The following is a 14,708-nucleotide window of genomic DNA, read 5'->3' on the forward strand; positions in this document are numbered from 1 at the left end:
CCCTATAGTACATTTTATTAGGATTATTATAGGAAACAAGTGATATCATAACGAACTATTCAGTCATTTAAAAGCATAATGTTTCTGACCTCTTATGTGAAGAGCTGTTGACTGATCTATTAAAGCCTTTAAGACATAAGAAGAGTAAAGCTAGAAAAAAGAAATATGAAGAAAAAATTTGTCACTGTTTTAAATTGTCCTTCGAAAAACATTATGAAGAAAGAAAGCCAAAAATTTCCACATTAGCCTAAAATGCGGACATTCAAATTAGCTTTGTATTTTTAAAGTAGTAGAACTATTGTATGACAGAGAAAGTTAATTGGTGAGAGTGGTACCTTACTTGGCTTTGCCTAATATGTAACTATATGCTCTAGTGGAATGTAAGTTATGACGAAATCAGCTCATAGAGTTGAAAAACTCAAGAGTTTTTTTAATTACTCAGAGACTGATAAAGTCTTCATAGAATGAGGGAGCAGTTTACACTAAGTGGCTCTCATTCTGTCTTGTGAAAAATTACCTGAATGTGCACTTTTTTGAGTTGAAAGGATTCTTTCAGGCCACTTGTTTACTACTTACTAAGAACTGTGTGTGGCATTTCAAAGTACCAGTAGATGCCTAAGTGACCAGAAAAGAAACTTTAATGCTGAAATCATCTACAGAATCTTCTAAAGTGTACTGAATTATTCCCAAACTTCATTATTTAAAAGATTTGTGCCTAGTGAGACATAACATTGGTTGTATAGGTTATGTTAGAATAATAAATGTCATGAATGGTTATTAATTTAAACTGTTCTTAAGCATTAAGAACTATATGATGCCTGTAATCGAACTCCAAACATTCCTTTAGCCTAGTATTAGATTCGAGATCCATAGAATTTTCCCTCCCAGGGAATAATAAATATTTCATATCTTTTCCAAAACAGGATGTGGGAAAATTGGGTTTCTTAAGAAGTCCTTTTTTATAACTTTTGTATGCCACCTTCCTGTCTCCCATAATGACAAAATTGTTACCTTGAGTTTTGAAAATGTAAATACCTTCATGGCTAAGAGTTGGTGACCCATCCTAATTGAGGCATGGAATTTTTCTAGTACATTTGGCTGAGCTACCTCACCACAGTAGTGCCTTTCTTTCTCTCAATATTCCACTACTCTCAAGAGAAAGAGGCACTGCATCCTTTCTGGATGCAAATAACAGTTTGTACCCACACTGCTGCACTGATTCAGTTTTGTCATGGCAACGGAAGTATGAAAGACCTCCCAAATTGAAGACATTGGCAGAAACCAAAAGGAGAACACATGGGTTATTCTTTTGATTGCATCTGGGGGGAATGTCATGGGAGTTACTAAATACACAGGAGAATAGTAAAAGGAGGAAGGAATATTGAGCAGTAGAACAGTTGGCTGAGATGCCTCCATCCAAGAGATTTTAGGGAGGTGAGCAAAAGCAAACCTAAGTCCTTTGGGATTTTCAAGCCATTGTGAGATTTGTCTTTATAGTGGGAACATCAAATATTTGATATTTAGGGAGGTAAGTAAAGCCATGTGCATTTGATACCTGATTTTAAATCATTCAGATTATTATTAAAATTATATTGCTACACATAATACTATCTGAAAAGCTTACTTCTGTGTTTATGATAGTGGTGTTCTTTATTTTTAAGGGAAGCTAGTAAAGGTAGTAAAACACTGGTTCCTCCATTCATGTTTAATTTTTTGGTAGATTTCATACTTTGTTATTTTCTGTATCTCTTTTAAAACATTTTATATTATTTTGGGTTTTTTTTAAATCTGTTTTAAAAACAAGTTCATGGGTTTTGTGTCAAATATTATTTAATTTCTTCTTTTAGTTTTATGCCCCTGATTAATTATTTAACCAACATTCATGTGATGTGTACTTTTTAGGATTGGGGGCAAAAACTCTGAAAGTATTAATAGTTTAAAATATGTTTCCCAAGCTGTGAAATAGTTAAGTAAAAAGAAACCTTTTTATTCTTAGCAATTTCAAAAGAAAAGTAATAAAGGTATTATTATTAATCATTGTTATTTGACACTTTAGGAAGTAAAACTAAAGGTTGTAAACCTTTGGCAAAGGGCAAATTATAATCTTCCTTTAATTAAAAGGAAAAATTAGAAAAGATGAATGTTGAATACAGTTTTGAAAATTTAATGTACAAAATTGCTACACTAGAAATAATTTTTTTCCTTAAAAATAATCATATATGTGCTCCTTATCGTTCATTACAGAAAAGAAGATCAAATCGACAAATTAAAAGAAAAAAATATGCAGAAGATGCAGAAGGGAAACAATCTGAAGAAGATGTTAAAGGCTCTATAAAAATAAAAAAACATTCAGCTCCTTTACCTGGTGAACAGCCTTTACAGTTATTTGTGGTAAGACAGATTTTGGATTATGACAAAAAACATTTTAAACCAATGTAAATTTAAAAAAATATTTTCATTGTCTTTCTTCCTAAAACCTGCTCCAGCTTTTCCTCCTAGATTCCATACTGTAGTTAATAGAACCATTAGTTATTCAGATCAGAAACCTAGGGATTTGTTCTCTCTTTTTTTTATCTTTGCTTCTTCGTCCAATTTTTTACTACATTTTTCACCTCCTAGATATATATTCCTGAAACTCCTCCAAACTCTATCCTTCTTGCAGTATATTTCTAAGTTACAAGCCTAATCACAGTACTTTTCCACTGAAAACTCCTCTAATGGTGTCCTAAGTCAGAAAAAAATGAAAATACACTTTTCAGCATAACTTATAAAGCCTTTTGTATGGATTTTCTGGCTTTATGTCCTTCCACTTCTCTCCACTCAGTCCTCTGGTTTTATGAACATAGTTGTCTAAATGCCATGTTTTGACACCTTTGTGTCTTTGCATATGCATTTTCCTCTTGGTAAAGTTCTTTTACTCTCTCTTATCTGTGTTGTAAACCAACCACTCACCTGCTAGCTGAGGGATCTGGCACCTTAAACAAGAACTTATCTTCTCTATGCCTGAGCTTCCTAATCTGCAAAATGGAGATGATAATAGTACCTCCTTTATAGTGTATTTGCAAGGATTAAATTAGTTAATATATGTAAAATGGTTAGAATAATGCCTAACACATCAAAAAGCACCATACATTTACTATGATGATGATGCCAGTGATGATGAGGACAGTAACAACAATTGATATTTTTCAGTTTCGTATTCCTAACATTTAACATGGTCCCTGGAACGTGTTAAATAAATGTTTGTTGAATTTTAGTAAATTCATAAACAGAGTGGCAACTAAAGTGTTTTCAGAATGTGTCATACATTTTTCTTCCCTCACATAGGAGAATCCGAGTGAAGAAGATGCTGCAATTGTGGACAAAATACTATCTTCTAGAATTATAAAAAAGGAAGTAAGTAATGATATATTACATTTTACACTTTATATTCCATGGCCTGATCATAAAAGTCATAATTATTAAATTTATTTTCTTAGATATCACCTGGAGTGATGATTGATACAGAAGAATTTTTTGTAAAATACAAGAATTAGTAAGTATTTGAGTAGAAAAATAATAGAAAGGTATTTAAATATGAATTAATATTTTAAGTATATTAAGTTAAATTATGGTTTTTATTTTATCTGCATTTTAAAATATTTTACTACTTATTGCATGAACTTAAAAATTATTAAAAAGTGAAAAGATTTTGAAAACATTTCGTGTTAAAATTGAGTGTTTTATTTTTTTCCCGGAAAACATTACTTATAAACATCAAAATGCAGTAATATTTATAAATTACACTTTACAAATTATAGACATTATCCATCATATTTATATTGTTGAACTTTTCAGATTTTGTTCAACTTTTTCTTATACTTTGGTGAAGGAAGGTATTTTAAATAAAATTACATTGGTTTCAAAACAAGTTAGCTTTCTGATCATGACAAAATGATTATAATGAAGAAATAAACTAAAAGTCATATTTTGTTACCCTTATGATTCAGTTTACCATTCTGCTTCCATATGGCAAATTGCAGACCTTTAGATCACAGTGGCTTTATTTTAGTAATTATATGGAGTCTATTGACATTAAATGAAATGATGAACTACCTATTTGTAAAGTTGAAGATAATATTTTGTCTTAGAGGCTGTGATTAAAAATCTATAAAAACTCAAAACATGGTTTTCTATATCATTCTAATATATTGCTTTTATAAAAATTTTAGCTCCTATCTTCACTGTGAGTGGGCCACAGAACAGCAACTTCTGAAAGATAAAAGGATCCAGCAGAAAATCAAACGATTCAAATTGAGACAAGCACAAAGAGCACATTTTTTTGCAGACGTAAGGAAAAAAAAGACTATTATGTGTTGAACTCTGAACACATGTAATATTATGTATCAAAAATTTAAGTATTATTCATTTTAATTCTTAGGCTTCCTCTTATGATATTTGAATATAAATGCTATCTATGTATTTTTTCTTTCCCTAAATTTAGCTTGGAAAATAGCTAAAACAGGAACAGTGATAATTCAGAATGGTAGCTAACTCTTGTATTTTTAAATTAGCATATATTTCAATACTTTTTAGAGTTGACTGTGAGTGTGTTAATATCTTAAAGTATTTTATCAGCAAAGTTCTTCAAGAAATGGAAATGGTAGCATAGCAAATAAATGAAAAAGAAGATTTTCCAGTATGTGAAATATATTGCATATTTTCTGTATCATCTTTGTGTATGCATGAACAGAACCTCATTGGAAAAATTCATTAACCTTTCCAGGCCTCACTAAAAAGTCCAATGTCCTTTCCTGCTCTAAATTTTTTTTCATTTTTCTTTTAATAGACTTTTTTATTTTTTTATTTTACTTTTTATTTTTTAAAGTTTTTTGCTGCGTAGCGCGGCATGTGGGATCTTAGTTCCCTGACCAGGGATCGAACCTGCACCCCCTTCATTTGAAGCACAGAGTCTTAACCACTGGACCACCAGAGAAGTCCCTTAATAGACTTTTTTAGAGCAGTTTTAGATTCATGTAAATTTTTTTAACTTTTTATTTGAAAAATTTAGTACAACAAATTCCCACATATATTTATTTTAACTAGATTCCCTAAATGTTAACATTTTACCATGTTTGCTTTGTCATTAACATTAATTCTTTTGTTTCTGTGCACCCCTCTCTCTTTCTGCCTCTGCCTTTCTCCCACGCACATACATTTTTTTCTAAACCATTTGAAAATTAAGTCTCAATTTCAGTATTTTCTAGAAACAGTCTTACATAATAATAGTATAATTAACATTGATGTAGTACTGTTATCTCACCTATAAACTCTATTCATACTTCACTAATTATTCCACTAGTATTTTTATAGCAAAAAAGAAGTGTGAGTGTGTATGCTTATTCTGGTCTAGAATCCAATCCTTCAGCATATAATGCATTTAGTTGTCATGTCTCCTTTATCAATATTTCTTTGTTTTTCCTTACTTGGACACTTTTTAAAGAATTTAAGTGGTTTATTTTGTAGCACATCCCTCAGTTTGAGGTTATCTGATGTTTCCTCAGCTTCAGGTCATGCATTATTTAAAACAACACTACAGAGATGATGCAGCAGCGTTCTCAGTGTATCATACCAGGAGGTACATGTTACCTATTTGCCCAATTACTGGTGGTGTTAACTTTAATCACTAGATAATGGTTGGTATCTTATGGCAGATTTTTCCACCATGAAGCTATTGTTATTTCTTTGTAATTATAAAATCTACTTCAAAAATTTGATGACTTTATGACCTATCAGTTTATGGATGCTGGGAGGTCCTCAAAAATTTCTCACTTCCTCGCTCTGATATAGAAGTTTCTAATGAGCTGAAGATTTTAGAAGTACTTAACTAATAACCTTCTAATTTTTCATGAAGATTATGTACATTCAAGACTCAGGTACAAGATAAACCAGAGCTGTGCAGATTTTCTTAGAATACCTTATTACCATTCTGGTATTGGGCAGTGCTCTTTGTTACCAAGTGTGTCCTGTACATGGAGATGATAGTATTGCTCAGGAAACGATTAAGATAGTGAGGAGAACTAAAGGCAGAGCCATGGAGTACTATAACATTTAGAGGTTAAACAGAGGAGGAGAGGCAGCAAAGGTAGCTGAGATGGGTTTTTGGAAGTAAGACTTTGAGGAATGGGTAGGAATTAGCCAAGCAGACAAGAGAAGGAACAGCAATCTATTCAGAAGAGAGAAAAATGAGTATAAAGCCATGAAGGTGTGACAGAACATGGAGTTTGAAAAGCATCTGTTTTTGTACTCTAAAGCATGAAATCTGGGTTACACCTGTGTCAAGCAGTAGGAGATGAGGCTGGAGGAAAAGGTATGAACCTTTTTATTCCACAGAAACTGATCTGGACTTGGTTCCCAAACAGGGGAGAGTCATCGAAGGATTTGAAGCAAGGGAGCAATATATGATTTATATTTGAGAAAGAGTACTGTGGGGACAGTGTGAAAATAAAGGGAGCAAGACAGTAGTTGGTGACTAGTTAGGAAGTTATTTGTAAAGATCCAAGTAAGGAGTGATGAAGCAATGAGAATGAGGAAGGAGGAACCAATTTGAGTTACAGATAAAAGTAGGATCTGTGTGAATTGATGAGTTAAGAGATGTGGGAGATTAAAAAAGAGAAGGAATCTAAGATGACTTCTCCATTGCTGGCTTGTGTAACTAGGAGTAGGGTGTGAAGTTGGTGCTCTGTTACTGTTAACCCAGTTAGAAACTATAGGAAGAAGTGTAGGTTGAAGAGTAAATGAGTGCAGTCGAGTGTGAGGTAGCTCAGAGAGTTTGCATTTAGTTAGGTAAGGGGGTCTTGAGCACAAGAACCATCAGTAGATAAAGAGTGTTTGATACAAATGAGACAGGAGCCTCCAGGTCGGGTGATTAGTCTTCAACTCTTGGACCTGAGAAAAGTAGTACCTTTACAAAGATAAAGGAGAGCCTCTTTCCAAAAGAGGCTCCCTTTCGGAAATTTTTAAAGAACACATCTTCTAGAGTAACTTACTTGTCTGGAGTACCTATTTCTTAGTGCTGTTTAGTTGAGTTTTTTATATGTAACATGGTGATTCATAATATAGACAAATATCCTAGCAATCTTTCTGAAATTAAAATGGAAGTATTCAAAAAAAAAAAATGGAAGTGTTCCATTTTTTGGAAATTTAATTGAAATCAAACATGTGTTTGTTCTATAGTGAATAGCTAGTAAATTTGTCTTTATTTCACTTTAATCTTTCTACTTCTTTATCATATATCAACTAAGTTACTTTTTAATTTTAGATGGAAGAAGAACCATTTAACCCAGACTACGTTGAAGTAGACAGAGTATTAGAAGTCTCTTTTTGTGAAGATAAAGATACTGGTGAGGTAAGTAAATATTTGGTAGAAATATTTTTTAAGTAAGTAAGAAAAACCTAGACTTCCAAATATTAAAGCATTACTTTTTTAAAGTTAATGACCTAAAAAGACCAAAAAAAGTTTCATAAGTTTTTACCGATGTAGGTTAATATATTTAAACTATTTCTAGGGATTCTCAATTTAAACTATTTCTTACTATTCTTTTTCAAACTGGTAAAATGAAAAAAAAATTTCTTTTACAGCCTGTTATTTACTACTTAGTAAAGTGGTGCTCATTACCGTATGAAGATAGTACTTGGGAACTAAAAGAAGATGTAGATCTTGCAAAAATAGAAGAGTTTGAACAGTTGCAAGCTTCACGGCCTGACACAAGACATTTGGTAAGAACATGCCTTAGCATCATAAAATCTTAGCACTTCTTTATTCAACAGATTTAATGTAATTTTTGAAATTTTAATTTAGTCTGGTATGCAATTAATATTGTATTTTAAAAATTACTACATAGTATCTTATGTATGTTAATTTAACTATTCCTCCATTAGTGGATACTCCAGTGTTTTGCTCTTATAAACAATGTTACATTGAACATCGAGCCCTTGTAAGATAAATCAGAAGTATAATTGTTTGGTCAGAACATATATGCATTCAAAAGTTTGATAAGTATTTCCTTTTAAATTTCCCTCCGGAAAAGTTGCAAATACTTCTACCTCATCTTGAATTTAAAACTTTCCCACTACTTTTTCTCTCAGGTCATTTATAAAAATGTCAAGAATACCAGTTTCAGCTTTAAGCACAGTTACGAATTCTCTATCAAAGAAGAACCCTTATTATACCCACCTTTCCCTTGTTTTCTGTAAACCAGTTATTTCTTCATAGCTAAATAGTTCTTCTACTTCCATAGTAGCTTTATTTTTAGAAAAACCTTTTGTATAGAATATTGTTAAAGGCCTACATAGTGGGGCAGAGTGAAAATGGCGGCGTGGGAGGACATGGAGTTTGCGTCTCCCCACAACTAGGGCACCTGCCAGATGCTGGTGGGGGACCTTAACACCCAAGGAGACGGGAGGAACCCCCGAGTGACCAGGTAGGATGTGGGGGATTGTGAGCGGGGAGGAGAAGTGGAGGCCGGACAGGACTGGGGCCCCTGAGGGGTGGCTGGGAGAGGGGATGGGTTCCCACGCGTGGAGGGACCCTCGGAGGCTTGGAGGATCAGGGGAGCACGCCTAGCGTTTCCCCTTCCCGGTCGGGCCCCAGGAAGCCTGCTGGTCTCCTGGGCCGGTCTCCGGCCCTCCAAGGCCCTCTCCTGACCACATGGGTCCTAGGGATGTAGGAGGGAGGGAGGGAGGAGGAGAGGCAGCGGGGGGGGACCCTCCAGGACCATGGGAATAGGGGAAGTGCCTTGGGTGTTTCCCCTGCACTCAGCCACGGTAAGCCTGTTAGGCTTCCCGGTCTTGTCCCCTGCCTTCTGGGGGCCCCCTCTGGCCGTGTGGGCCCTAGGGGCATGGGTGGGGCAGAAGAAGAGAGGCCAACAGGGAGAGCACCATCTGCGATTGGAGGATCAGGGGAAACGTGCCTATCATTTCCTCCGCCTACTCAGGCCCAGGGAGCCTTCTGGGGTCCTGGACCTGGTCCTCCACTCTCCAAGGCCAGAGGCACTCCTGGGTCCCTCCTGCTGTGGTTGAACCTAAGCCTGATCACCCCCCGACGGCCTTTTCCAGCCCTGTGGGTCCTAAGAATAGGCCCCGCCCACCACCTAAACCCTGCCCCTGCCTAAGCCCTGCCCCCCACAGCCAAGGCCTTTTCCGGCTTTTTTTTTTCCCCTGCTGCCCTGCACAGCTTACAGGATCTTGGTTCACGAGCTGGGGGTCAGGCCTGAGCTCCTACAGTGGGAGCTCTGAGTCCAAACCACTGGACTAACAGAGAACCTCAGACCCCAGGGAATATTCATTGGAGTGACATCTCCCGGAGGTCCTCATCTCGGCATCAAGACCCAGCTCTATCCAGCAGCCTACGAACTCTAGTGCTGGAAGCCTCAGGCCAAACAACCAGTAAGATAGGAAACAATCCCACCAATCATAAAAAAAAAAAAATGTGAAATGACAAAAATACATGTCACAGAGGAAGGAGCAAGGTAAAAACCTACAAGACCAAATAAATGAAGAGGAAATAGGCAACCTACCTGAAAAAGAATTCAGAGTAATGATAGTAAAGTTGATCCAGAATCTCACAAATAGAATGGAGGCACAGATTGAGAAAGTACAAGAAATGTCTAACAAAGATCTAGAAGAACTAAAGAACAAACAGAGATGAACAACACAATAACTGAAATGAAGAATACACTAAAAGGAATGAATAACAGAATAACTGAGGCAGAAGAATGAATAAGTGAGCTGGAAGACAGAATGTTGGAAATAACTGCCTAGGAACAGAATCAACAAAAAAGAATGAAAAGAATTGAAGATAATCTCAGAGACCTCTGGGACAACAATAAACAAATCAACATTCAAATTATAGGGGTCCCAGAAGAAGAACAGAAAAAGAATGGCTCTGAGAAAACATTCGAAGACATTACAGTGGAAAACTTCCCTAACTTGGGAAAGGAAATAGTTACCCAACTCCAGGAAGGGAAGATAGTCCCATACAGGATAAACCCTAGGAGAAACACACCAAGACATATTAATCAAACTAACAAAAATTAAATTCAAAGAAAAAAATATTAAAAACAACAAGGGAGAAGTAAAAAATAACATACAAAGGAATCCCCATAGGGTTATCAGCTGATTTTTCAGCACAAATTCTGCAGGCCAGAAGGGAGTGGCAGGATATACTTAAAGTGATGAAAGAGAAAAACTTACAACCAAGATTACTCTACCCAGCAGGGATCTCATTCAGATTCGATGGAGAAATCAAAAGCTTTACAGACAAGCAAAAGCTAAGAGAATTCAGCACCACCAAACCAGCTCTACAGCAAACGCTAAAGGAACTTCTCTAGGCGGGAAATACAAGAGAAGAAAAAGACTCACAAAAACAAACCCAAAACAATTAAGAAAATGGTAATAGGAACATACATATTGATAATAACCTTGAATGTAAATGGATTAAATGCTCCAACCTAAAGACACAGACTGGCTGAATGGATACAAAAACAAGGCCTGTGTACGCTGTCTGTAAGAGACCCACTTCAGACCTAAGGATACGTACAGACTGAAAGTGAAGGGTGGAAAAAGATATTCCATGCAAATGGAAATCAAAAGAAAGCTGGAGTAGCAATACTCATATCAGATAAAATAGACTTTAAGACTGTTACAAGAGATAAGGAAGGACACTACATAATGATCAAGGGATTAATCCAAGAAGAAGATATAACAATTGTAAATATTTATGTACCCAATACAGGAGCACCTCAGTACATAAGGCAAATGCTAGCAACCATAAAAGGGGAGATAGATAGGAACACAATAATAGGGGGACTTTAACCCCCCACTTACACCAATGGACAGATCATCCAAATAGAAAATAAATAAGGAAACACAAGTGTTAAATGACACAGTAGACCACATAGATTTAATTGATATTTATAGGGCATTCCACCCGCAAGTGGCAGAATACACTTCCTTCTCAAGTGCACATGGAACATTCTCCAGGATAGATCACATCTTGGGTCACAAATCAAGCCTCAGAAAATTTAAGAAAATTGAAATCGTATCAAGCATCCTTTCTGACCACAACACTATGAGATTAGAATTCAATTACAGGAAAAAACTGTAAAAAACACAAATACATGGTGGCTAAACAGTGCACTACTGAACAACCAAGAGATCACTGAAGAAATCAAAGAAGAAATTAAAAAATACATGGAAACAAATGACAAGGAAAGTATGACAGCCTTAAATCTATGGGATGCAGCAAAAGAATTTCTAACAGGGAAGTTCATAGCAATTCAATCTCACCTCAAGAAACCAGAAAAATCTCAAATAAACAATCTAACCTTACACCTAAAGCAGCTAGAGAAAGAAGAGAAAAGAAAACCTAAAGTCAGTAGAAGGAAAGAAATCATAAAGATCAGAGGAGAAATAAATGAAATAGAAATGAAGGAAACAATAGCAAATATCATTAATATTAGAAGTTGGTTCTTTGAGAAGAGAAACAAAATTGATAAACCTTTAGCCAGACTCATCAAAAAAAAAAAAAGGAGAGGATGCAAATCAATAAAATTAGAAATGAAGAAGGAGAAATCACAATTGACACCACAGAAATACAAAGGATTATAAGAAACTACTACAGACAACTATATGGCAATAAAATGGACAACCACAAAGAAATGGACAAATTCTCGGAAAGGTACAATTTTCCAAGACTGAACCAGGAAGAATTAGAAAATATAAACAGACCTATCGCAAGTAATGAAATTGAAACTGGAATTAAAAATCTTCCAACAAACAAAAGCCCAGGACTAGATGGCTTCACAGGTGAATTCTATCAAACATTTAGAGAATAGCTAACACTTATCCTTCTCACACTCTTCCAAAAAATTGCAGAGGGAGGAACACTCCCAAATTCGTTCTACAAGGTCAGCATCACCCTGATACCAAAACCAGACAAAGATATCACAAAAAAAGAAAATTACAGACCAATATCACTGATGAACATAGATGCAAAAATCCTGAACAAAATACTGGCAAAGAGAATCCAACAACACATTAAAAGAATCATCATACACCATGATCAAGTGGAACTTATCGCAGGAATGCAAGGATTCTTCAATATATGCAAACAATCAGTGTGATACACCATATTAACAAATTAAGGAATAAAAACCATATGATCATCTCAATAGATGCAGAAAAAGCTTTTGACAAAATTCAACACCCATTTATGATAAAAACTCTCCAGAAAATGGGCATAGAGGGAACCTATCTCAACGTAATAAAGGCCATATATGACAAACCCACAACAAACATTATTCTCAATGGTGAAAAACTGAAAGCATTTCCACTAAGATCAGGAACAAGACAAGGATGTCCACTCTCACCACTCTTATCCAACATAGTTTTGGAAGTCCTAGTCACAGCAATCAGAGAAGAAAAAGAAAAGGAATCCAAATTTGAAAAGAGCTAGTAAAAGTGTCACTGTTTGCAGATGACATGATACTCTACATAGAACATCCTAAAGATGCTGCCAGAAAGCTACCAGAACTAATCAGTGAATTTGGTAAGCTTGCAGGTTACAAAATTAATGCATAGAAATGTCTTTCATTCCTATACACTAACAATGAAAAAACAGAAAGAGAAATTAAGGAAACAATCCCATTTACCTTCTCAACAAAAAGAATAAAATACCTAGGAATAAACCTACCAAAGGAAGCAAAAGACTTGAACTCAGAAAACAATAAAACACTGATGAAAGAAATCAAACATGACACAAACAGATGGAGAGATATACCATGCTCTTGAATTGGAAGAATCAACATGGTGAACATGACTATATTACCCATAGCAATCTACAGATTCAATGCAATCCCTATCAAACTACCAATGGCATTCTTCACAGAATTAGAGCAAAAAAGTTTTACAATTTGTATGGAAACACAAAAGACCCTGAGAAAGAAAAACAGAGCTGGAGGAATCACGCTCCCCGACTTCAAATTATACCACAAATCTACAGTAATCAGACAGTATGGTACGAGCCCAAAAACAGAAATATAGATCAGTGGTACAGGATAGAAAGCCCAGAGATAAACCCACACACATATGGTCACCTTATCTTTGACAAAGGAGGCAAAAATATACAATGGAGAAAAGACAGCCTCTTCAGTAAGTGGTGCTGGGAAAACTGGACAGCTCCACGTAAAAGAATGAAATTAGAACACTCTCTAACACAGTACACAAAAGTAAACTCAAAATGGATTAAAGACCTAAATGTAGGTCTGGACACTATAAAACTCTTAGAGGAAAACATAGTAAAAACACTCTTTGACATAAACCACAGCAAGATCTTTTTTGACCCACCTCTTAGAGTAATGAAAATAAAAATAAACAAATGGGACCTAATTAAAACTTAAAAGCTTTTTGCACTGCAAAGGAAACCATAAACAAGACCAAAAGACAACCCTCAGAATGTGAGAAGATATTTGCAAATGAAGCAACGGACAATGGATTAATCTCTAAAATATACAAACAGCTCATGGAGCTCAATATCCAGAAACAAACAACCCCATTAACAAATGGGCAGAAGACCTAAATAGACATTTCACCAAAGAAGTCATACAGATTGCCAGAAAACACATGAAAAGATGCTCAACATCAGTAATCATTATAGAGATGCAAATCAAAACCACAATGAGGTATCACCTCACACCAGTCAGAATGGTCATCATCAAAAAGTCTACAAACAATAAATGCTGGAAAGGGTGTGGAGAAAAGGGATCCCTTTTGCACTGTTAGTGGGAATGTAAATTGATACAGCCACTATGGGTAAAAAACTAGAAGTAGAACTACCATATGACCCAGCAATCCCAATACTGGGCATATACCCTGAGAAAACCATAATTCAAAAAGACACATGTACCCCAATGTTCATTGCTGCACTATTTACGGTAGCCAGGATATGGAAACAATCTAAATGTCCATGACAGATGACTAGATTTCAAGAAGGTGTGGTACACATATACAATGGAATATTACTCAGCCATAAAAAGGAACGAAATTAGGTCATTTGTAGAGATGTGGATGGACCTAGAGCCTGTCATACAGAGTGAAGTAAGCCAGAAAGAGAAAAACAAATATTGTATATTAACACATATATGTGGAATCTCGAAAAATGGCACAGATGAACCTATTTGCAGGGCAGGAATCGAGATGTAGACGTAGAGAATGGACATGTGAACACAGAGGGGGAGGGGAGGGTGGGATGAATTGGGAGTTCAGATTTTACATAAATACACTACCACGTGTAGAATAGATGGCTAGTGGGAACCTGCTGTATAGCACAGGGAGCTCAGCTCGGTGCTCTGTGACGACCTAGATGGGTAGGATGGGGGGAGGTGGGAGGGAGGTCCAAGAGGGAGGGGATATAGGTATACATATAGCTGATTCAGTTCATTGTACAGCAGAAACTAACACAACATCATAAAGCAATTATACCCCAATTAAAAAAAAGGCCTACATAAGTTAAGTACACTGATTTTTTTATTGATACATCTGTCTGTTCCCTGCTCAAAAAAAAATAACTTGAGTCAGTTATTGATTTTTCTAGTACAAAGACTACAGAATTCTGGAAGGCAATGGCAAGTTGTGATATTTTAATAATTATATATATTTTAATTGTCATG

At 35.6% G+C, this 14,708-nt stretch overlaps 1 protein-coding gene across 16 annotated transcripts in view; it reads left to right on the plus strand.

The window, feature by feature from the left end:
- The window catches only part of CHD9 (chromodomain helicase DNA binding protein 9), a 247,375-nt gene that overhangs the window by 143,612 nt on the left and 89,055 nt on the right, over positions 1–14,708 (plus strand). For all 16 annotated transcript variants that reach the window (XM_060084508.1, XM_060084513.1, XM_060084509.1 and 13 more), the window contains 6 exons: positions 2,245–2,391; positions 3,328–3,396; positions 3,480–3,535; positions 4,212–4,329; positions 7,301–7,387; positions 7,621–7,758. In XM_060084508.1, coding sequence (XP_059940491.1) covers positions 2,245–2,391; positions 3,328–3,396; positions 3,480–3,535; positions 4,212–4,329; positions 7,301–7,387; positions 7,621–7,758 — 615 coding nt within the window. The remainder of the gene's footprint in view (positions 1–2,244; positions 2,392–3,327; positions 3,397–3,479; positions 3,536–4,211; positions 4,330–7,300; positions 7,388–7,620; positions 7,759–14,708) is intronic.

Source organism: Mesoplodon densirostris, chromosome 19 (genome assembly GCF_025265405.1).
Source record: "Mesoplodon densirostris isolate mMesDen1 chromosome 19, mMesDen1 primary haplotype, whole genome shotgun sequence".
Taxonomy (NCBI): Eukaryota; Metazoa; Chordata; class Mammalia; order Artiodactyla; family Ziphiidae; genus Mesoplodon; species Mesoplodon densirostris.